Below are 25,946 nucleotides of genomic sequence, written 5' to 3' on the forward strand. Positions count from 1 at the left end.
GTGTAGCAGAGCTAGCACTGTCCTGCTATGTTTAGTCTCCCCCCCCCTTTCTAGTTATGGCGGGGTACTTATAGACCAATGCTTCTCCTTAAGATGGAAAAAAAAAAAAAAAAAAAAAAGAGAAAGAATGGAGCTGGCACCCAGAGAAATACCTGTTTTTTTTTTTTTGCCCCACCACTATAAGTGTCCACTAGATGTCACTGCTGGAAAAGCTAAATCTCCTCTGTTTAAATCTTGGGTTCAGAGGGGAAAAAAAAAGAAAAAAGATCCACTCACATTTAAAAAATATAAAGTGTCACTGTAAAGTCCTGGCCCTTAACTATTTGCCAGTCTCTCACACTGGCAGCGAAGCGGTTTCTATTTTAATTGTTGATACATTAAAGTGGAGGGCCACCCTGAAAAACAAAACTACATTAAAATATTTCTAAAAAAAATCTGAAAAAATAAAAAATAAAATAAAATGGCTGTTGCTAGGCAGATCGTCCTAATCTGCCTCCTCCTACTCTCTGGTGTTCTTCCGTCTTCTCTCCTCCTCGCGTTGTCTTCTGGGTAATGGGGCGCTGTGTGTTCTGGGAAATGTGTGTGTCCCAGAACACAGCACGCCCCATTCACAAAGCGCTGCGTGACTCACGCATGTGCAGAAATAAATGGGCAGCAAAGCCGCAAGGCTCCACTGCCTGTTTCCCTTAGATAGAATGGCGGCGCCAGGACCCGAGAGCCGATGGACGGGTCGGCCTCGGGCGGCCGACATCGCGGGCGCCCTGGACAGGCAAGTGTCCTTATTAAAAGTCAGCAGCTACAGCGTTTGTAGCTGCTGACTTTTAAAAATGTTTTTTTCAGCTGGCCCTCCCCTTTAAGTATCTTTCACCCATCCACAGTTTGTCAAGCTGGTTCAAAACCCAGAGTGGTCGTCCCTTGCCATACAGTGCTTCAGGGGGGGATTAAAACTTCTGGATCTTGGCGTTCAGCAATTGTCCCTTGTCAGCATGCACTGCTGCTGGAGTTGTTCCTCCATCGAGGGGGGGCGGCTTCTCACACCACCGAAACGCAGCCAAATGTTCCTCCATCCGGGGGGGGGGGCGGCACAGCGGAAGCCTCTCACTCCATCACCACTCAGCCAAGCACTATCAAGCCGAGAGCCCCAGAATCACATGGCGGCCAGCCGGCAATCCTCACAGGTCATCGGCCGGCCTCCACGCTCTCATCAGCATCACAGGACGGCTAGGTAGGAGAGGGGGAGGTGTCGTGCATGTTCACTCACATCCTCATCCGGTCACGCCCCTAGTGCTCCTATTTAAATGTAGATGTAAACCCGATTCATGAAATTTGAGCTGGGCACATATATTTGCAGTGTTTTCTTATCCCTCGTCAAAGCACTGTGTCCCGTAGCTGTCTCCTGCTCCGTTCTTCTGTTATCAGCCTGATAACTCCTGACAAGGTCTCCGTCAACTGAGATAAAAGCAGCCAGAGTTTTGTGCTGGGGAGAACGCTATAAATAGATTAGCAAAGTGCTGAACTATTCGAAGGAACAGTTCTGAAAGATTCCACCTATGAGGAGAGGGGGTGTGTGCACCTTTCCTCCAATCAGCCGTCTTGTCATATGCCCAGGCTTCACTGCAGTGCTGAACAGTTAGATTTTCTCTAACAATTTGAACTTTCTAAAGAATATATAAAGCTGAAGATAGCAAATATACATGTAAAACTTATATAGGGAGATCGGTTTCATCCCTGTGCATCATCTGAGGCTGTTCACTTCACATCCACTTTAAGTAGACATGTTCAATCCACTGGGACCTCCTAAAGCCATTATGTATTTAGCACAAGAAGGGCTCCTATGTTAAAATTGCATTGTCATCATTTTGTGAGTTCAACAGTGCTTAGAGTTCTTCTTTAAACCTAGCTACTAAACGACTAAAATTCTTCTGCTACAACTGGAAAAATGTTCAATTTGGCTAGAAGAGATGAACTATTCCCAGAATGCATCTGTTCCATCTCCAGCCACCCAAAAGAGAACATATGTCAGGAACCTGCTATGTTCTTGCTGTCCCTTTAGGGCAAATGATGGCTTGGCTTTGTGAAACCGAGCGCTCACCCGAAAAATGTATCACGGCTGTAATACTATTTTATAAGATGACCCGGACTGTTTGGAGGGGTAAATAGCGCGTGGCTGTACAGTAAATACCGCACTTCCTAAATGACAACCATTGCTCTTTTGTACTGCACAAGGGAAAAAAAATAAAAATTGGGAGGAGAAGGAGCGATGGTTCCTGCAAAGAGATAATATAATCTCATAAAAGAACCTTTCTGGCTGATGAAAGACCCGGGTGCATTCACAGCTACACTACAGACAATAAATACACCGCGCCTCTCTCTCCAGAATATTTCATCCAGCAGGGAAAGAATACGTTTAATTTATTTATTTTCCACAAGTACGTTGATGTGATTTGCTTCAAGCACAATCTACCTCGCCACCTTTGCGTTTAAAGTATAACTAAAGGCAATATGTTTCGAATTGAGGGGAGATGGATTAGAACCCCTCTCAGTTTTTATTGCCATCTTTTTCCCCATTAGACAGAGCCACCCTTGCCATTGAAAGTCAAGAGAATCCCATATTTTGGGCTGTGGCTAGAAAAGTAATAGAGGGAAAAATATTTTATTGGGGACACTAGTTCTAGTGACCTGGGGGTCTCCAAGAGGTTCCCTTAAAGCGGAGTTCCACCCAAAAATGGAACTTCTGCTTTTTGGAAACCCCCCCCCCCCTCCGGTGTCACATTTAGCACATTTCAGGGGGAATGGGGTGCAGATAACTGTATAATATACAGGTATTTGCATCCATTTCCGGGCATAGACTCCCGTGGGGGGGGGGGGGGGGGTCTACACCACTCTTCCCCCCCCCCCCGTGGTCCCAGAGACAGCAGGGATCATTCGGATTGCGCTATTTTTAGTGCCGCTTTACCATCATTTTAGCGGTGCAGCTTTAACCCCCCACAAAATGCCGCCGGAGCGGCATTTTGCCGGCAGTATCGCAGCGCTGCCCCATTGATTTCAATGGGGAGCAGCAGTGAGTTCACTGATCCAAAGAAGCTGCAGGCAGGACTTTTTGTGACACCCTGCCAGCACACCGCTCCAGTGTGAAAGCCCTCAGGCTTTCACACTGGAGTGAATGGAGCCGGTTTCAGGCGCCATTTTTAGCACTGTAGCGGCTGAAAAACTTTTGCAGTGTGAAAGGGGTCTTACTGTTTTATGCTCGTAAAGCCACCACAATGAATTGGAAGCATCCATCTCCTCCTCCTGTCCAATTCTGGAAGGGTCTGATAAATGCCAGTCTACCCTTGTATAAGGCCACCTAAACGAACAGGGGTTGCCCCAATAAACGTAGTAAGATTTGGACATGTTGGCTTGATGACTCCATTAGAACAAGCGGTGATCAAGCCTATTCTAGTTAAAGTATAGTCTCTGACCACGCACCCGGTCCCGATGTAATCACCTTAATTTGTATTCTGGTATCCCAGGTTTGAGCATAGTTAATCCTGAGCCGAACCTTCTCCCCACATTGGGGCAGTAGTTTAGTAGATTGTTTTGTTTAAGTTCTTATGTTACTGTATGAGAAATTGAGAATTAAACCTGTTGGTTGAAAAAAATAAATACCATCTTCTAGGTCATAATTTCACTGGGCCATTCATGGGCGGTGGCTGGGCATCATTGAAGACTGCTGAAATCTTCTTACTTTACATCTCCATTCTTAGGTTTAAAGCCCAACTCCGGGCATTGCACGGGTTAACTGCTCATTTTGTCCAGGGGTGAACAGCGCCTATACTCACCCGATCCTCTGGGAAACTGTCACTTCCTCACGTCCAGTGGTGGACTGATCCTTATCACGTCCAGTGGTGGACTGATCCTTACGTCTTTATGTCCACAGCCAGTCTATGGACATCAGGAACAGTCCACCACACAAGTCCGCTGGAAAATGCAGGGGGGGGGGGGTATAGCAAACTCAAAATCTCCAATTACATCACTTCCGGTCACTCTCCAGCAGCAGTATCTGCAGATTTTGACGTCTTCGCTGTTTTTACAGAAAACAGGCAGCATATACACTACTGTACACTAAATAATATACATTGTTAGTCTGCCCGCTAGTAACCAACACGGCCGCCTCCAAGGTGGCGCAACTTTTTTTTACTCCTTAGCCGATGTTCTGTCAAGGCAGCCAACTTGTCATGTACCGTAGTGTATAGGCTATCGGTGTTCTGTGAAAAAGAGCCAAGTTGTCTAAATCTGCAATTACTGCTGCTGGAGCGTCACCGGGAGGGACGCCGTTGGAAATTTTGATGAGTTGGCAGAACACTGGTCTGTGCTGGGAGGATTGACGGATTTGGCAAGTATATCTCGGCTCCCTGAACCCAGAGACCATAACAAGCAGTTAACCCATGCACAGCCTAACTGCAGAATAAAATAAAAATAATACCCAGAGTTCTACTTAAATTTCTTCAAAGCTGAATTCTAGGACTAAAAACAAATAATGCTCTTGAAGTGGCGCTTTTTCCGCTTGGACGGCAAACACTGCAAGGGTTAAACGCTTGGTAAGCCTGGGGGGGGGGGGGTACAGAAATAAGAGGAAGTACTTAAAGTTATGTTACACCCTGTATGCAGCTTCTTTATCTTTTCCTTACCTATGTTCTGCTTTCAGGCAGACCGTCCATTGTGCAATCTTATTTCCTTCAACCATGGGAAACTCACTGCGCTATTGCATTCTGACCACAGAAGGCTAGAGCGGGCTGCAGTAATCCAAAAAAAAAAAAAAAAAAAAAAAGACAGGCTGGTTGTACTGAAGTCAATCAATAAACTGACTTCAGTACAACCAGCCTGCCCATAGATTAATTTAAAAAATCAGCAAAAATTGAATTCCGTTTATGAGTGGCTTAATCTGCTGCCAAGACCGCTGCCTCAGGATTGCGGTTTCAGTGTGGTCATCTTAGATAGGTATCTGAAGCCAAAAGTCTAACCTTAAGGGGGAAACGCTTGTTTAAACACTTCACACATGTGACCTCTTCGCATATGGGCCTTTACTCTGTGCGGCCACATACACGTGGCCCTGTGTAAGCCACTTATCGTGCTGACAGAATGCTCCCAGGATGGTAGCCGGTGGTTACTGGAAAGCTCCCGGTGCATACTAGGGATCAGGAGATTTTCGATCATGTCACAGCCAATCACAGCGGCCACGTGATCCGAATGACCGCCTCTTGGACTTTAGAACTCTTAAAGGGCTGGAGGCGGCCAGCGGGAAGAGGTTAGAGGCAATTATGTGCACTGGATGAAGTGCACTCATTTTTGAGTGATATTTTAACAATTTCCTTTCATAAACTATACTCAGTGAGCTGATATATTGTGCGATTCTGTCTGTTCCTTTGAGCCACTTAAAGGAAGTGGCTCAAAGGAACCATGCATGGAGACAGAGCCCTTTTAAAAGGGCAAGGCGCAGATTGACCAATTTTTCAGTAGGTCAAAATCTGAAGCAAGCAGCCTGCTTGGAAGAGGCACAATTTTGTGATGGTGATCTGCTATGCTGCATATACACGACCGGACTTTCCGGCAGAATAGGTCAGACAGAATCATTCCGTCGCATAGTTTGATCGTGTGTGGGATAGTCCGATCGTTTTTCTTTAAAAAATTCCAACGATCTAGAAACAGAACAGGCTTAAAATCTGTGCAACGGATTCAACTCCTATTGGGAAAACCGTTCGTCTGTATGCTGGTCCGATGGACCAAATACGATGCAAGGGCAGCTACTGGCTATTGAACTTCCTTTTCTAGTCCCATCGTACGTCATCACATTCAAAACGAACGGACTTTCGAACAGACTTTAGTCCGTTCGTGTGTGGGTAAGTCCGTTCGTTCGGAAGTCAGGACCTTTTCTGCCGGAAAGTCCGGTCATGTGTACGGGGCATCTTTTCATGGACTACTGGAGGTGGAATACAATATATACAGTTAGGTCCATATATATTTGGACACAGGCACAATTTTCACACTTTTGGTTCTGTATGCCACCAGAACAAAATGAAAACAAAACAATCCAAATTTGAAGTGCAGGCTTTCAGCTTTAAATTTAAGTGGTTGAACATAAATATCAAGTACGAATTTTAGGAACTGCAACCATTATCTCCCCCATTTTTAGGGGCTCAAATGTAATTGGACAAATGAATGTAATCATAAATAAAATGTAAATCCTTTACTGGCAAATCACTGCCTGAAATCTGAAACACATGGACATTACAAAGACTGGATTTCCTTCTTTCTGATGCTTTGCCAGGCTCTAACTGCAGCTGTCTTCAGTTCGTTTGTGGGTCTGCCTTTCGTTTTGCCTTCAGTAAGTGAAATGCATGCTCAATTGGGTTGAGATCAGGCGATTGTCTTGGCCATTGCAGAATATTCCACTTTTCCTTCAAAAGCTCCTGGGTTGCTTTGGCACTGCATTTTGGATCATTGTCCATCTGTACTGTGAAGCACCATCCAATCAACTTTGCTGCATTTGGCTGAATCTGGGCTGACAGTATATCTCTAAACACTGCAGAATTCATCCAGAAGCTTCTGTCACATCAATAAACACCAATGACCCAGTGCCACTGGAAGACATACATGCCCATGCCATCACACTGCCTCCGCCATGTTTTAGAGAGGACGTTGTGTGCTTTGGCTCATGAGCTGTTTCCAAGCCTTCTCCACACATTTTTATTCCCGTCATTCTGCTACAGATTAATCTTCGTTTCATCCATCCAAAGAATGCTTTTCCAGAACTGATCTGGCTTTTTCAGATTTTTTTTGGCAAAGTCTAATGCAGCTTTTCTATTCTTCAGGTTAATCAATGGTTTGCACCTTGTGGTGAACCCTCTGTATTTGCTCTTGTGAAGTCTTCTCTTGGTAGTAGACTTTGACAATGATACGCCCACCTCCTGGAGAGTGTCCTTCACTTGTCTGGATGTTGTGAATGGGTTTTTCTTTCCCATAGAGAGGATCCTGCGATCATCCACTACTGTTGTCTTACTGTTGTCTTCTGTGGACATCCAGGCCTTTTTATGTTGCTGAGCTCCCCAATGCGTTGTTGTTTCCTCAGAATGCACCAAACTGTTTATTTGGCCACTCCCAACGTTGTTGCCATCTCTCTGATTAATTGGTTTCGTTTTTGAAGCCTTACAATGGCCTGTTTCACTTGCATGGACAGCTCCTTTGAACGCATGATGTAAGTTCACAGCAATAGATGCCAAATACCACACTAAGGCCTCGTACACACGGTACGAAAATCAGAAGGGAAAAGTCTGAAGACAAGCTGTCTGCAGATTTTCGGAGCATTAGAACGGTGCATGCGACAGACGATTTGACTTTTACATCAGACAAAAGCTGAATGTGCAGGCTATAAAATTTTTGTCAGATGTCAACTCAACATCTGATTTTCGGGTGGTCAGTACAGAAATCCATCACACAAAAGTCGAAAGTACAAACACGCATGCTCAGAATCAAGGAATGACTGGGAAGAGTACGGTCTTGTAAACTACTGTTCGTAACCTAGAATTAACATTTGACCGCGGGTGGGCAGCAACTGGTTAATGGGATAATAATGAAGCTGCTTTGCATGTAGTTATGCCAAATGTATTTTAAAAGGCATTTGTTTAGCAAGATCTGAAAATAAATCGTGAATCAACGCTCACCAAACGTCTACTAACATGAAATTAGCAGAAGAGGCCCAAAGGGTGGCGCTTGAGAAATTAACTCTCTTTATACTCCCATAGTACGTCACTACGTTCGTATTTGTCAAACAACAATTTATGGATAGGTAGTATGCTAGACAAAACCCTGGCACACACCCTTTTGACAAAAAGCGGTCGTCCAACAATCAGACAATGTGTATGAGGGCTTTAGAATATACTCCAGTCTTTTTACCTGCCTAATTGATGAAGAAATAATGAAGGAGAAGCCCACACCTGGCCAAGAAACAGCTTTCGATTTGATTGTCCAATTATTTTTGGAGTTTGGGGGGGGTTTTTTCTTGTTTTTTTTTTTTTTTTTTTTTTTTTAACAGCCCATAAACTCCATTCCGTTATCCTACGTGTCCATGCACACATGGAAGTTTTTGAACTTTATCAGCAGAGGAGTTTATGGGCTGTTTTCGGAATGCCATGAAAATCGGATTCAGGAGTCATTTTTCTGACCACAAAAAACGGCAAATGCACATAAACGTGGCTCACCAGCAGTTTAAGTTTTTGATCCACTGAAAAACAAACAAACAAACAAACAAACACACACACACACACACACACACACGCGCGCTAAAAAACGCTATTGCAAAAACGTTAAATATTGACTCACTGCAAAGCTACTGGCATTTTTATAATGTTATTTTAATGTCCAGTGTGGATGGAGCCTTAAAATGATTATAAAGACGACTGGAGCCCCGCTTTAATGATTAAAAAAGACGTGAAGTTTACTTTTTCATTCCATTATATACTAATGGAGTCAGTCTTGCTTGCAGTGACTAGAATTGTGTCTCCCTACTCTGTGTGCATTAATAGAAAGACACGGCCCCATAGTTATCACTGAATAAACATACCTATAATAGAAATGTAAAAATTGCTCTTGGTCCATAAGAGATATACAGGGGCAAGAGCTGAAATGGTTAAGAACCCTGTAAAATCCCCAGCAGTGCCTTTGTTTATCACCAGCCATTTATCAAATACATCAATTGTGATCTATTCAAATGCATCTAGAGTGATCTTACCGATTCTTCCTTTCTTGTGGATGTGTCCAGGCATGATGCCAATCTTACATTCACCAGGCTAGAGAGATAATTGAAGATGTAATTAAGGAAAAATGCCATAACATCTATTTATCTGTAGACAACGTTAAAATTGTCCTGTAATTCCAAAATAATGTTATATTAGAATGATATGCCTTAGATAAAGAGGCGTACAGGGCAGACTTCATTTTCATTACAAATCAAAATGTCTTGTCTGGTATTAACCATTGGGAGTCTGTCCTGGGCATGCATCCTAGAACACAACTTCAACAAATTAGTTGTGCTCAAAAGTTTGCATTCCTCAGCAGAAAATGTTAACATTCATATTGAAAATATGGCTGATCTTGCCAAAAAAAATAAAAGTAATTTTTTAAGCCATTGTTTTTAAGGGGCACAAAAAACGATTAAACTTGAAAAAAATGACCTGCATGGTCAAGTTGCCAAAAAGAAGCCTTTACTCTGCCAATGCCACAAAAAACCCTGGTTACAATCCACCACTTCGCATCCAGGCCAATCCTGACACTTCGCTCCTACATGTAGAAAGCATAATTTCTATATAATATTACATAGAACCCCCCCAAACATTATATATATTTTTATTTTATTTTTAGCAGACACCCTAGAGCATGGGTGCTCAACCTGTGGCCCTCCAGCTGTTGTGGAACTAAAAGTCCCATGAGGCAATGCAATGCCCTCAGTTACAAGCATGACACCCAAAGTCTGGGGCATGATGGGACTTGTAGTTCCGCAACAGCTAGAGGGCCGCAGGTTGAGCACCCATGCCCTAGAGAATAGAACGGCGGTCATTGCTAATTTTTTTATCCCGCACGGTATTTGCGCAGCAATTTTTCAAACACTTTTTTTTCAGACCCCCCCCCCACAAAACCGTAAAGTTAGCCCAATTTGTTTGCATAATGTGAAAGATGAAGTTACGCGGAGTAAATAGATACCCAACATGTCACGCTTCAAAATTGCACACGCTCGTGGAATGGCGCCAAACTTCGGTACTTAAAAATTCCCATAGGCAACGCTTTAAAATTACTGGTTACATGTTTTGAGTTACAGAGGAGGTCTAGGGTTAGAATTATTCCTCTTGCTCTAATGTTTGCGGCGACACCTCACATGTGTGGTGTGAACATGCGGGTGGGACTTAAGTATGCATTCACTTCTAGTGTGTGTGTGTGTGTGTGTGTGTGTGTGTGTTTTACTTAAAAAATTTTGACACTTAAAAATAAAAATTTTAATCACTTTTATTCCTATTACAAGGAATGTAAACATCCCTTGTAATAGGAATATAGCATTATCGGATTGGACCTCTTTACAGCGATATGTGGGGTCAATAAGACCCCGCATCTCACCTCTAGGCTGGGAAGCCAAAAAAAATAAAAAATAAATAAAAAAGGATCCTGGCTTCCCAGCTGAGGCAACGCCTTTTTTTTTTAATGCAGAGGCCGGGCGCGACGTCATAACATCACGCCTGGCCGCCGGCGTTCAGAGACTTTTCTCTATGGTCAACATCCAGGGCGGATCCTGTTTCCGACTCACCGATCGCTGCGGTGAGTCAGTAGAAGCACCAGAGGGTGGCGGGAGGGAGAGAAGGGGCAGTCCCCTTTTGCCACCCGTAAGAACGATCATAGCAGCTTGTTCTTATGGTGTAGGGAATCGCTGGCTGAAAATGCCGATATCTGAATGATGCCTGTAGCCTCAGGCATCATTCAGATATACCACCGCAAAGTAGAGGCCGTCATGACAGCCTGCTGATGGCAAGTGGTTAAATAAAAGCCTAGAATAAAAAATATAAAAAAGTGTTTTGCCATGATCAATTATGTTTTTAATATCAATGCCAAGAGTTCACAATTTCTGCCAGGGGATGCAAACTTTTGAGAGCAACTGTATTCCAGATGCCAAAACAAGTGCAATGATGGGACATAACCGCTCCTGGTCTTGTGATAAGAAAACAGGATTCCATCAGGGATATGAAAAAATAAATAAATGATAACATGCATTATCCGCACCCTACAATTAGCTCCTCTTGCTGTATTAATAGACCACACAGTGTCTGCACACAACAGTGTCTGCACACAACAGTGTCTGCACACGAAAACCAACTTTCCTTGACGCGTTTCACCACGCCTGGCTTGCTCATAAGACTTCCTATCCTTGTGAGCAAGCCAAGAGGGGGGGGGGGGCAAAATGAGTCAACCAGAGGCAAGTTTTCACACATAAGTATCTGTATTGATGAAATTATAGTGAGGCTTGTCATGTTTTTGTTATAAAATCAAATGATACAATCTTTTCTAAGTCCTATCCACAAATTCTCCAAATGGATATTTTACTATTTGAAAATGCATTAAGCTATACTGTGGCATGAACCCTAAATATTCATGTGTGCGTTTTACCTTTTCTATAATAAAACTTGATATATGTTCTTGGCTTTTTTAGATGGTGTCACACCCACAACACACACACCAAAAGTATTGGGACACCTGCCTTCACATGAACTTTAATGGCATCCCAGTCTAAAGCCCCATACACACCATCAGTTTTTCTGCTGAGTTTTTCCTTCAGATTTACCAAAACCATATAATATGAGGTCAAACCTTAGGAGTTTCCATTTGTATGCAATGAGGCAGACCCTTGTACTACATGGTTTTGGTAAAGCTGATGGAAAAACTCAGGAGAAAAACTGATAGTGTGTATGGGGCATTAGTCTGTAGGGTTCAATATTGTGTTGGCCCACCCTTTGCAGCTTTAACAGCTTCAACTCTTCTGGGAAGGCCGTCCACAAGGTTTAGGAGTGTCTATGGCAGGGGTAAGCAACCTCTGCCCTCCAGCTGTGTTGAAACTACAAATCTCATCAGTCCTCTGCCTCCAAGAGTCATGCCAGTGATTGTCAGGGTCTTGCAATGTCTCATGGGACTTCAAAACAGCTGGAGGGCCGAGGTTGCCTACCACTTGTCTATGGGAATGTTTGGCCATTCGTCCAGAAGTGCACAGTCTCCACTCCATTTCATACAAAAGGTGTTCTATTCGGTTGGGGTCAGGACTCTGTGCAGAACAGTCAAGGCCTTCTTATCCTGCAAAGGGTGGGCCAGCGCAATATTAAACCCCCACAGATGAAGACTGGGATGCCATTAAAGTTCATGTGTGTGTAAAGGCAGGTGTCCCAGTACTTTTGGTAATATAGCGCGCACACACACACACACACACTATACAGTGCATCCGAAGGGTATTCACAGCGCTTCACTTTTTCCACATTTTGTTATGTTACAGCCTTATTCCAAAATGGAATACATTTTTTTCCTCAAAATTCTACAAACAATACCCCATAACAACAACGTGAAAGAAGCTTGCAATCTTTGCAAACTGATTTAAAAAAAAAAAAAAAAAAAAAAAGCACACACAACAACGAGAAAAATCAAATGCACATAAGTATTCACAGCCTCAGCCTCAAAATTGAGCTCAGGTACATCCTTTTTCCACTGATCATCCTTGAGATGTATCTACAACTTGAAAACAACCTGTGGTAAATTCAGGTTGACTGGACATGATTTGGAAAGGCACACATCCGTCTATATAAGGTCCCACAGTTAACAGTGCATGTCAGAGCACAAAACAAGCCATGAAGTCCAAGGAATTGTCTGTAGATCTCCGAGACAGGATTGTATGGAGGCACAGATCTGGGAAAGGTACAGAAAAATTTCCTGCAGCATTGAAGGTCCAAATGAGCACAGTGGCCTCCATCTGTAAATGGAAGAAGTTTGGAACCATCAGGACATCTAGAGTGGGCCACCCCCCGACCAAACTGAGTGCTTGGGGGAGAAGGGCCTTAGTCAGGTAGGTGACCAAGAACCCGATGGTCACTCTGCCAGAGCTCCAGCGTTTCTCTGTGGAGAGAGAACCTTCCAGAAGAACCATCTCTGCAGTACTCCACTAATCAGGCCTGTATGGTAGAGTGGCCAGATGGAATCCACTCTTCAGTACAGGACAGATGTCAGCCCACCTGGAGTTATCCTAAAGGACTCTCAGACCATGAGAAATAAAATTCTCTGGTCTGATGAAACAAAGATTGAACCCTTTGGCCTGAATGGCAAGCGACATGTCTGGAGGAAACCAGGCACCGCTCATTACGTAACCAATACCATCCCTACAGTGAAGCATGGTGGTGGCAGCATCATTATGTGGGGATGTTTTAGAGCAGTAGGAACAGAGACTAGTCAGGATCGAGGGAAAGATGAATGCAGCAATGTACAGAGCCATCCTTGATGAAAACCTGCTCCAGAGTGCTCTGGATTCCAGACTGGGACAAAGGTTCATCTTCCAACAGGACAACGACCCTAAGCACTCAGCCAAGATAAGAAAGAAATGAGAATAGAGGACAACTCTGAACGTCCTTGAGTGGCCCAACCAGAGCCCAGAATTGAACCCGATGGAGCATCTTTGGAGAGATCTGAAATGGCTGTGCACCGACACTCCTCTTCCAACCTGATGGAGCTTGAGAGTTCCTGAATAAAAGAATGGCAGAAAGTGCCCAATAATAGGTGTGCCAAGCTTGTAGCATCATACTCAAAAAGACCCGAGGCTGTAATTGGTGCCAAAGGGGCTTCAACAAAGTATTGAGCAAAGGCTGGGATACTTATGTACATGGGATTTTTGTTTTGTTCTTTATTTTTAATAAATATTTGCAAAGACTTCAAATAAACCTCAAGTCATGTTGTCATTATGGAGGTATTGTTTGTAGAAATTTGGAGGAAAATTATTAAATTTAAACCATTCTGGAATAAGGCTGCAACATAAAATGTGGAAAAGGTAAAGCGCTGTGAATACTTTCCAGATGCATTGTATATCCTTTAAAGTCCAACAACAAATTAATAAAATTGTGGATAGGTTATAATGGGAGGTGGGCAGATTTTGACATAAAACCCAATATCAATACGCAGTTAGATGCAGGGTGGATATAAAATCAATGATAAATTGGGCTCGATTTAAATTTTTTATTTTTTTCTTATCAGATTTTTTTTTTAATAAAATGCTTTTGGAGTAAAAGAAAATCTAAAGATTTTTTTCTATTTAAGAAAAAATATTGTTTTATTCAGCCTGAAACAGAGCTTAGTTATGTAGCATGAGGCTGTATTTTCTACAGTATTTAAATTTTTTGGTAAACTCATTCAATGAACCCAAGATCTGCAAGCTGAGATAACATGCACTGCATTGACGCATTCACCGTGAGAGAAATAAAAATTCCCGGGATTATTCCTCTATCCCATTGTTTTGCAAATATATGTACACTACAAACTGTATGACTGAATCGGTTCTGATATCGCTGTTTTAATAACCTGACAGCTTACTACCCCGTTTCCCCGAAAATAAGACCTAGCGTGACTGGCTGCAATATAAGCCTTACCCCCAAATAAGCCCTAGTTAAAGTTCTTGTAGGTCTTATTTTCAGGGTAGGGCTTATTTTTGGGGAAACAGGATAGGGCTTATATTGCAGCCGTCACCGACAGTCACGCTAGGTCTTATTTTCGGGGAAACAGGGTATTCTAAATAGGAAACCTTCATTTTGTTTTCAAATATTAAAGATTCTAACTACCTGCAAGAATAAAGTCTTTACATTTAAAGAGCCCCTGTCATTTCAGACCCATCATGGCAGAGCCTGTTAGCGGGCATCCACTCACCTGCTGACATCACGCCCCTCTCCTTGTTGTGTCACTGCCACATCACCAGACGTCCCATTAAAGTGAATGGAACGGTCGGTGAGTCAACAGCGGGTCAGAGGAGGAGCCTCTGTGGGACAGAAATGACAGTTGCACGTTAAAGCAAGCCTTTTTACTAGTGATTTAAATGCACTCAATTTAAATTAAATCCACCCTGGTTAGATGTAAGGAGGTGGAGAGGAGTGCCACTGAAACCCCTGAAGGTACCAAAGTTAATTTTGCCCTTTATGATTTACAGGTCATAACCTGAAGAGGGAAGCACATCTTGGGTGAGGAGTGGTCACATGGGGAAAAAATTAGTGCTCTGTAGTTCATCACTGTGGGAGCAGTGATCTGTCATGTGATTTTTAGCCCATTTCCCCCACCCCCACAATTGGAATCACTCCCTATGATGCACTTAACCCCTTCATCGCCCCCTAGTGTTTAACCCCTTCCCTGCCAGTGCCATTTACACAGTAATCGATGCATTTTTATAGCACTGATCGCTGTATAAATGACCATGGTCCCAAAATAATGTCAAAAGTATCCGATGTGTCCACCATAATGCCGCAGTCATGATAAAAGCCGCAGATCGCCACCATTACCAATAAAAAAAAATAAAAAAAGTAAAAAAAATAAAAACTTATAATAAAAATGCCATAAATCTATCTCCTATTTTGTAGACGCTACAACTTTTGCGCAAACCAAAAAAAATCAATATACGCTTGAGATTTTTTTTTAACCAAAAATATGTAGAAGAATACGTATCGGCCTAAACTGAGTAAAAAAAAATATTTTTTTTAATATATTTTTGGGGGATAGTATAGCAAAAAAATAAATAAATAATGCGTTTTTTGTTTTTAAAATTTTTTACTCTTCGTTTATAGTGCAAAAAATGAAAACCGCAGAGGTGATCAAATACCGCCAAAAGAAAGCTCTATTTGTGGGGGGGGGGGAGGATGTCAATTTGTTTGGGCGCCACGCCGCACGACTGCGCAATTGTCAGTAAAAGCGACGCAGTTGCCAGATCACAAAAAGTGCTCTGGTCAGGAATGAGGATAAAATCTTCCGGGGCTGAAGCGGTTAATGGAACAAAACACTTGATGAAGAAGCAGCATATGTTGGTATGAAATCGTTGCAATACAGGCATATGGTTTGAAAAAGTGTTCATATACAACTAGAAGCTTATCTGTGATACTGGAAGATTTACTTACAGCACGGAGGAGATGATTTTTATATTTTTTTTATTTGTAAGCACATTAATATTTGAATAGTAGGGCAAGTTTTTCATTTATAGTAAACAAGATCGTTGTGCTCCTTCCCTGGTTTATTACTACAGTTGTGCACTTCCTCTACCATTCGGATCAGCAAGACCTTGTACTCTGACTTTATGAACATTCACTTCCATCCCAGTATAATTTCCTGTAAAATGTTTGTCCATTAGGGATTGCTTGGGCTACTAATATTTTGTGTCACGCTGTGCCCCCCCTCCCCATATTATGTCAGACCCCCATAACATGCCCATATCAGGTCTCTGAATCATCATGAACCAAGCTACCCAAGAATCCCCCCCAAAAAATCAATACTGTGTTTGTAAAGTAATAAAACCGATAACCAAACTGGTGACTCACATTGATGACTCCGGGACAGTTGGGTCCGATGAGACGAGTGGTGGACTGACGCATTAGTCGGTGTTTGACCCTCACCATGTCCTGCTGGGGGATCCCTTCTGTAATACATACCACCAGCGGCACCTCGGCATCGATAGATTCATGGATTGCAGCAGCAGCAAATGGTGGTGGCACATATATAACAGAGGCTGTGGCTCCAGTGCCGGCCTTCGCCTGGGATGACAAAACAAAGAAAAACGGTCACATAACTGGGAGCATGTGCAAGACACAGTTATAACCGGAGGAAAGATTAACACGGAACTATACCCATGACAAAAAATGTTTAGCAAGGAACATACATTAATAATTATGCTACCATTATTAGTGTATGCTAATTACCTCCAGCATTGCTCCCGTTTCTTCTTGCTGGAGGCCGCTGTTTTGCTGAAGCCCAGAGCCCCCGAACAGCAGTAAATCATAAAGCGTAATTAAACTAGGGCTGAAACAACTAATCAATTATGAAATTAATCAATTCTTACTTTCATAAATCGATCAGCCAGTAACAATGTGGTTTAAAAAAAAAAAAAAAAAAAAAAAGAAATAAGAAATGAGCCCTTTAGAATACAAAAAGAGCAAATAATCGCTACTGTAAATACTACTTTCACAGTTCTACAGAAAAAACGAAATGAATCCCTTACAGTAGTGATTATTTGTTTGTTTTTTTTACTATAAAAAGGGGCTAATTTTAGTTTTTTTAACCGGATTATGTTACTAAACATCTTAAACCTGGATCACATCTGTGTTTTTTTGGTGCTTTTTGCAGAAACGCACTACAGTTCATTTACATGGTTTCCTATGGGACACGTTCACATCTGTGCTTTTTTTTCAGCCGTTGCGTATTTGGAAAGGGTCAGGGACTAGGGGTTAAGGGTTGGGGTAGGGGTAGGGTTTCCCTTGAAGAACAAGGATAGGATTCAGGGATTGGAATAGGGACTTCCTCCAAAAAGGTCAGCAGGTGTGCCCCCCAGAGCTCAACACACTGTGATACAAGGGAGGGTGGAGGACTGCTGATGGCAAGGGGGCTCTTGACATCTGACATAAGTTGGGGGGGGGGGGGGGTTGCTCTATTCTTACAGATACAAACCGCCCTTTGAGAACAAACCTAATGCTGTTGCGGCCCGTGATTAAATAGATTCCGACACCCCTGTTCAACAGGGTGAGGGGAACTCACCAATTAGACTGCTGACTCCTAAACTGGTGTACCCACTGGAGGATTTCCCTTTACCTCCTGTGCTGGTGGCAACTCAGAAATGTTGCATCACTTTCCATCTCGGTAATAATTGCCACCAGGACAAAGAGGATGAATTTCTCCAGTTAGGATATATTCGGATGATTACAGCCTATCATTGCTCAAAGCAACCCTTAACCTCCTCAAACCCAGGAGGGCGTTCAGAAGTCCAGGAGCCGCTCACACATTGGATAAGACGGGCCACACACCGATGACATCTTGCTCAAGCTAGGTTTATTAAATTGACAGAACACACTGCAGTCTCCTGCCTGAAGTGACCGCTCTAACATGGTTCACCCATGGCAGGTTTAATCATACTAGGATGAAGCCCGGTCATGTAGGAGACTGACGTCAGTTAATAATCATAGCTGGAGCAAGAAGTCATAGGTGTGCAGCCCGTTTTATCCAATTTGTTGCAAATACTTGGCAACAGGGCTGTAAAGACAGAATGACTTTTACCTTCATGCATTCTTCTAAGTGCAGCAGCACCAACACCCAGCCCCCCCCCCCCTTATATTCCCTGAACCCCAATCTCGATCCAGTGATGTGCATGACAGCAGAGGCTCCCGCGGCTCTCCAGTGGCGTTACTGGGGTCGGTGTCACCCGGTGCAGTAAAACACGGTGTGTGACACACACCCCCCCCACGCTAGAATACCCCATTTAAAATGATTCATATCTTTGATGGGAATCTTACCTCTGCCACAGAGTTGAAAACTGGAAGACCGAGATGAGTCTTCCCACCCTTGCCAGGTGAGACACCCCCAACTAACTTTGTGCCGTATTCCAAAGCCTGCTGGCTATGAAAAGTGCCCTACAGAAAAGACATTTTTAAAAAACAAAAACGTTAAAAACACATTTCTAATGTTAAATTACATAAAACCAAATTTAAGAGTATTAACATGATGTATGTATACAACATGAACAGTATTCTCAGCAAAGTCACTGTGAATCTTGTGCAGATGAACCAAGTTACCATGGCTTAAATGTTCTTCAGAGTGCAGCCAATCTTCTCATTTGGATTTGTGTTGTCTGTGAAGTATAGGGTGGGCCCCTGCTGGCATTTAGCACCTGATCTTCCATGAGACCCCAATTCAGGGCTTGGAAGTAGTGCACCCTGTACTTTTTCTAAAGAACTTCTGCAATTTGCCCCCTTAAAGCGGAGTTCCACCCTGAAAATCTTTTTTCCATAAATCAGACTCCTTTAACCACTTGCTTACTGGGCACTTAAACCCCCCTCAGTCCCAGACCAATTTTCAGCTTTCAGCGCTGATGCACTTTGAGTGACAATTACGCGGTCATACAACACTGTACCCAAATGAAATTTTTATCATTTTTTTCCCACAAATAGAGCTTTCTTTTGGTGGTATTTAGTTACAGCTCGGAGTTTTATTTTTTGCTAAACAAACAAAAAAAGATGCAAAAAAAAAAAAATCATGTTTTAATAGTTTGTTATAAAATTTTGCAAACGGGTCATTTTTCTCCTTCATTGAAGTGCGCTGATTAGGCGGCACTGATAGGCTGCATTGGTGGGCACTGATGGGCTGCACTGGTGGGCACTGATGGGCTGCACTGGTGGGCACTGATGGGCTGCACTGGTGGGCACTAATAGGCACAGATAAGGCGGCACCGATGGGCACAGATAAGGCGGCACTGATGGGCAAAGATGGGCACAGATAAGATGGCACGGATGGGTGGCACGGATGGGTGGCACGGATGGGTGGCACGGATGGGCACTGATAGGTACCACAGATAGATGGGCACTGATAGGTGGCACTGATAGGTGGCTCTGATAGGTGGCTCTGATAGGTGGCACTGCTGGGCACTGATGGGCGGCACTGCTGGGCGGCACTGCTGGGCACTGATGGGCGGCACTGCTGGGCACTGATGGGCGGCACTGCTGGGCGGCACTGCTGGGCACTGATGGGCGGCACTGCTGGGCACTGATGGGCGGCACTGCTGGGCACTGATGGGCGGCACCTTTGAGGCAGATTTTGGGTGGCACTGTGGGTGGCACTGCTGGGTGGCACTGTGGGCACTGCTGGGTGGCACTGTGGGCACTGCTGGGTGGCACTGACAGGGGGGCACTTACTTTATTTCAGGATGGCACTGCGGGTGGCAGGTGGGCACTGGCAGGGGGCAGGTGTCCGCTTGAATTGTTGGCCGTGATCGGGACTGATGTCCCGAACACGGCCGCCGGCGATCGGCTTTTTTTTTTTCTCCTCGCGCTGTCAGCGCGAGGAGGAATACTAGCCGATTACCGGCTCCGTTTTATCACATGATCAGCTGTCATTGGCTGACAGCTGATCACGTGATAAGGGGTCGGGATCGACCCCTTACACGGATCGGTGATCAGGCGAGTCTCACGGACTCGCCGATCACAGAGCGCGCCGCGCGCGCCCCTCAGGGGGCGCGCAGGCCGCTCGTAACCGGGACGACGTCAATAGACGTAGTCCCGGCAATCTAGGTCCGCGCTAATGCCGTCATTCGGCAATAGCGCGGATCCCAAGTGGTTAAACCTATAAAAAAAAACATTGAGGAAATTTTTTTTATTTTTTTTTAATACTTACCAGAAATCGCCCTGTTGCTATGTAGTCCTCCTAATCTGCCACTTCCTGGTCCGTGGTGCTCCTCGTCACATCCTTCCTCACCTCTGCTCCTGGGAAATGCGAGTCATCATTTCCCAGGTGTCTGTGGGCAATACTGTGAGCAAAACGCGTTATTTCCCCAACAGGAAATTACACGATTTAAGGCGGTTGCCATAACAGGGCAGGACCTTCCTCCATTGGCGCCTGTTATGGCAACTTTAGAAACAAATCAGCACCATGGTCGCCAGTGAATCGCACATGCGCGAGTTTGAGAGTTGCATGCTGGTTACCCATCATGCACCTCTCCAACACTTATCCCAGAAGAGTTATCGATTGGGCTTCACAAGCCCACAATCATAATGGCAACGGCCAAAACAGGAGGTACAAACGTGCGTATAATATATTTATATTTTAGCAACATCCACTATTACATTTTTTTTTTCATAAAAAGGGCCAGAACTCCGCTTTAAACCATATGCCGACCAGGCCATAGCCGAAAGATGGCAACATCACGGTCGGCTTAATCTGGGTGGACTTCCTCACAGAATCCTGCTCCAGTACGCCCCATGGGGCGCGCACCCGGGAACGTCCGTGACAGTGTCATGACGCCGGTTTGTCCCCTCTCTGTACCTGACGGTACAGTGGGAGAGATCGTTTGCAGTACTGTGAGCACTACAGATCCAGCCCACAGTGCTGCTCAGTGCCCATATTCTGCCAGTACTGCCATACTAGGCAATACTCTGCCCATAAAGCTTCAATATAAACAAAGCTTGCATTTTCCTACAAGGTTTGCTTCAACTGCTTTTTGACCTCTGCGGATTGCAGAATGCAGACAATGAGAGGACTGTGAAAAAGTGGTTGATTTAGTCAGTTTGGTAAAGAGATTTAAAATGCCCATGTAGCCCCAGCTTAAAGCAATATTAAAACTTTTTTTTTTTTTTTTTAAATACCAAACATGTCATACTTGCCCTGCATAATGGTTTTGCACAGAGCAGCCCCAAGCCTTTTTGGATCCCCCCCCCCCCCCCCCCCGCTGGCTCTCCTGGCTCCTTCCCCTTAACCAGTGCCTCCATAGCAAGCCAATTGCTATGGGGGCACTGGTGAGTGCTTACTCTCAAGCCCCGTCAATAAGACACAGAGCTGTGGCTTGGCTCTCGCTCCCCCTGCTCTGTCTTTATTGGCTTACCGGCTGTGATTAACAGAAGTGGGAGCCAATGGCCTCCACTGCTGTGTTTCAGTCAATAGTGAGGAAAAGACCCGGGACAGCCGAGGCACCCCTGCACGTCACTGGACTGAAATGGGGCTCAGGTGAGTATTAAGGGGGCTGTGCAGGGAGCAGCACACAGAAGGATTTTATGTCTTCATGCATAGACTGCATGAAGGTAAAAAAAGACCTTCATCCTTTAAAGCTAGCCATATACACCATTTATTATATTCGGGCAGCAACACACTGCAGCTTCCCAATCCCCTGAACAGTGGCTGTTCAGACAAAATTATTCCACAGGGAGATTTTCAAATCATCTTTATTGGAGCCAAAACGGTGCCGACAGCCATCCAGGGCTGGAATGTGAGCTAAATTGTAGTTTGTGGCCAGCTTTCAGCCTTGCGAGGGCTGGGTGTGCCTGCATGAGGATGCACAGGTGTGCTATGCATCCCCTTGAAGACAGTCCCATTAATGTCAATTGGTCTGAAGTGACTGCACAGACAATGCTCCCAGTTTGACATTAGTGTAGGTGCGGGTTCCCAAATTCACACTGCGTTCAGGGGAGACGTCAAATTGGAAGCAGCAACTGCATCTTAGAGCTACACGATTATTAAAATAAAAAAATTTAAACTATATAATATTAATAAGTGTATACTTAGATATTTTCAGCCCGGTCTGGTCACGTGACCCCCGTGTCAGTCAGTGACAGGAGAGAGCGATGGACAATGGCTGGCAGTGCCCTGGAGAGGTGACATCACCCATATCCCACCATTGTCAGAGCTCTCGCCTCTACCCTGCAGCTGGCTGATACAGGGGGCCAAGATCATGTGACCGGCCCCAAGCTGTGCATTTTTAAAAAAGGTAGTCAGTGTTGGACAGGAATTCTACATTAAGAATAACATTTATAGACCAGAATAAGGTTTTATTCTGAGCAAAACCCAACATAATGCACCAATGCATGCATTTCCGAGGTCACCCTGGTTCTTAGAACTAGGACATGACCTTTGGCGATGATCACACTGAAAAGGGTTGGAGTGGCTATAATTATACAAACCTGTTTTCCAGTGAAGCCCTGGCATATTACTTTAGTGTCCTTATCAATGTACAAGTGTTTCCGGGAGGCTGTATAGGAGTTATGCCTTACTCCATTCTGTTGCACTACAAGACATAAAAAGCAAAAAAATAAAAATAATGAATGGACAAGTTTTACAAAATTCTCACCATGCACTTCATAGTCTGTTTAAAAAGGACATAGGTTGGTTGAGAAGTGATCTAAAGTGAAATGACCAGTTACTGAAAATTGCAGAAAAACTAAAAAATGGTCAACAGTAGGGTTGCACCAATACCAATATCGGTGCAGATACTAAGCACTTGCACAAGTTCTCGTGCAAATACTTAATATCGGCACAGATATCTGTATCAGTGCAACCCTACCCTGATACCTTTGTAGTGCCCTTTGAGCCCATACAAAAATGAACGGGCTCAAATCGCGCTTAAAAAGAATCGCATATGATTTGAACAAGATTGCAGTGCGATTCCTGTCCAAATAGCATGCAGCTTCCCCCACCTCTCCTGTGCAAACTCAGGCTTGTCATCGTGACTTCAGGCTGGGTTCACACATGAGTGGTGGGAGAAACTACAAGCAATTATCTGCAGTGCGATTTGAGCCAATTCATTAGGTATGGGCTCAAATTGCACCTCAAAAAGGATTCGGTACTAGCGAGCACTTGACCAAAAAGTAAATCGGTACTCACTGGTTAAAAAAAAAAAAAAAAACCCCCACACACAGTATTGGTGAAATTCTAGTCAACGACGTAAATGAGGCATAAAACGTAGGAAAACAGGAAGAAAAGTTAACATATATATGAAGGCTCACCTTCTAAAAACAACCCATTCAGTTTAAGAGAAATGAAAGGCAAAAACATTTGTGTGTATAAATACACAAGTGAAAGAGAAATTGTCACTGTGAAAACCTTCTGCCACCAAATGGAATATAAAAGGAGTCTTACCGGAACAATTGGATCCTATTTAGCAAATACCAAATGGGTCAAGCAGGCAATGGTGTCACAACTATAAACAGAAAAGTCAGTGCTACTACCCATACATAGCCAGCGACTGGATCGAGTACCCGGGAGCTTTGCTGAGTAAAACAAATGTAGAAAAAAAAAAAAAAAAAAAAAAAAAGTGATCCGCACTCTGGTTGTCGCACTTAAAAATGTCTTCATTTTATTGAATAGCCACAGTGAACAAATGCAGATTAATGTCAGTTGACGCGTTTCAGCCGATAAGGCCTTAGTCATAATCACATTACTGACAAAAAAAAAAAAAAAAAAAACTTTGAAATAAATAGTAGCTCTAAAGATCACAGGCTCCACCCATTGATTGTCTAAATTTACCGCAGGCTATTTAGACTGATATTTGCCTTGATTTCTGGACAATGCTTTACCTGTGTGTTATTGCCAGTTGCATTATCTTGTCCCTCCACATGGGGGCTAGAGTGATGTATAATGGGCCATTTTTGTCGCTACGAGGGTCGTTCTATAACTTGGTTTTTAAGCGAGGCTTGATGCACATCTGTGATGTCGTCATGTCTGGTTTCTTGCCTCACTTTCACATTGAGGCTGGATGTGCACGTTTTGGCGCCATTTTGCTGATGACCCCAGAAATGTTTGGACGATCAGACCATGCGTTGGGCAGCGTGGTTACATAGTTTATAAATTTAGGGTGGCAGACATTAGGACACCCCAGATGATACCTGACTGAGATGAAACGCGTCAGTGCCACTGTCCTGTCTATGCCACTACCATTTCACCTTCCATGCTTTTGATGTTTTATTGAAATGTGAGCGATTTACCTTTTTTTTAAATAATTTATTAATAGTTTTACAATGTCAAGTCTTGTATTCTTTTTCCTTAGATTCACATCCTAACGGAGTATTGATGAGAAGACTCCAGACTTGGAAAGGCCCTACAAGTTTGCATAATATTTACATTGGCTTCGGTGGTTGTGGTTACATGGATCACAAGGTCCATGTATGAAGATTCCAGTGAAGTCTCCACATTCAGGTGTTGTGGCACCAATGACTGCTTGACCCATTTGGTATTTGCTAAATAGGGTCCAATTGTTCCGGTAAGACTCCTTATAATCCATTTGGTGGCAGAAGGTTTTTGCACTGACAATTTCTTTTTCACTTGTGTATTTAATGGCGTCACAACACCAGAATGACCATCACCTGGATTCCCTTTTTTATTTTTTTATTTTATTTTTTAAATATGAACTTTACACACACACACTTATTTTTTACTTCAATGATTCATACTTCATACTATGTTGAGCGCTGCACTGTTTACACCCATTTGTTTGCGCAAATTGTCTCTTGTAGTGCTGGCTGCTTTGCATTTGTCAAAGTATCTCTCTTAGATACCAAGTTCGGTTTAACACTATACCACTTATAAATAGACACATATTAGATATTAATGGCTGTGTGTTGAGTTCTTTCGAGGGGACAGCAAATTTACACGGTTATACAAGCTGTACACTCACTACTTTACATTGTAGCAAAGTGTCATTTCTTCAGTGTTGTCACATGAAAAGATAGAAGAAAATATTTACAAAAATGTGAGGGGTGTACTCACTTTTGTGATGTACTGTATCACACACACACACACACAGGCTGGCACATAATTGTTAAGTGGAAGGAAAATGATAAATTTACAAATAAATATGTGAAAAGTGTGGGGTGCATTTGTATAGCCCCCCCCCCCCCCCGCCTTTTTGTTGCCATCCTGTCTCTCACTGTTAAAATAAACCGATCATTAAAACTATAGGACTGATCATTTCTTTGTCAGTGGGCAAACATACAAAATCAGCAGGGGATGAGAGCGAGATAGACACACACCCATTGCCTTGAGAAGTCACCTAATTAGTAAATAGAGTCCACCTGTGTGTAATTTAATCTCAGTATAAATACAGCTGTTCTGTGAAGCCCTCAGAGGTTTGTTAGAGATCCTTAGTGAACAAACAGCATCATGAAGGATAAGGAACACACCAGACAGGTCAGGGATACAGTTGTGAAGAAGTTCAAAGCAGGGCTAGGTTATTAAAAAAAAAAAAAGTAATGATATGCATATGTGTGCGTGTCAAGTTTTGCACATCTCATGGAGCACTGTTCAATCCATCATCTGAAAATGGAAAGAGTATGGCACAACTGCAAACCTACCAAGACATGGCTGTCCACCTAAACTGACAGGCCGGGCAAGAAGAGCATTAATCAAAGAAGCCAAGAGGTCCATGGCAACTCTGGAGGAGCTGCAGAGATCCACAGCTCAGGTGGGATAATCTGTCCACAGGATAACTATTAGTCATTCACTCCACAAATCTGGCCTTTATGGAAGGAGTGGCAAGAAGAAAGCCATAAGAAGTCCAGTTCTCAGTTTGTGAGAAGCCACGTGGGGGACACAGCAAACATGTGGAAGAAGGTGCTCTGGTCAGATGAGACCAAAATTGTCCCTAAAGACATGGAGGAGTGAGTTTGGGTTGGAGGAACTTGACTGGCCTGCACAGAGTCCTGACCTCAACCCGATAGAACACCTTTGGGGTGAATTAGAGGGGAGACTGGGAGCCAAGCCTTCTTGTCCAACATCATTGCCTGAACTCACAGATGCCCTTCTGGAAGAATGATCAAACATTCCCATAGACACACTCCTAAACCTTGTGGACGGCCTTCCCAGAAGAGTTGAAGTTGTTATAGCTGCAATGGGTGGGCCAACTCAATATT

The 25,946-nt window shown here is 43.6% G+C and overlaps 1 protein-coding gene across 1 annotated transcript in view; it reads right to left on the reverse strand.

Annotated features, from left to right (window-relative positions):
• Window positions 1-25,946, reverse strand: part of SUCLG1 (succinate-CoA ligase GDP/ADP-forming subunit alpha) — an 83,780-nt gene that overhangs the window by 41,559 nt on the left and 16,275 nt on the right. The window contains exons 2-5 of the mRNA XM_077478020.1: window positions 22,224-22,327; window positions 18,075-18,191; window positions 16,113-16,325; window positions 8,768-8,825 (exon numbers count right to left, since the gene is read on the reverse strand). Coding sequence (XP_077334146.1) covers window positions 8,768-8,825; window positions 16,113-16,325; window positions 18,075-18,191; window positions 22,224-22,327 — 492 coding nt within the window. The remainder of the gene's footprint in view (window positions 1-8,767; window positions 8,826-16,112; window positions 16,326-18,074; window positions 18,192-22,223; window positions 22,328-25,946) is intronic.

Source organism: Lithobates pipiens, unplaced genomic scaffold (genome assembly GCF_037356315.1).
Source record: "Lithobates pipiens isolate NorthernLeopardFrog02 unplaced genomic scaffold, aLitPip1_a1.2 Scaffold_13, whole genome shotgun sequence".
Taxonomy (NCBI): Eukaryota; Metazoa; Chordata; class Amphibia; order Anura; family Ranidae; genus Lithobates; species Lithobates pipiens.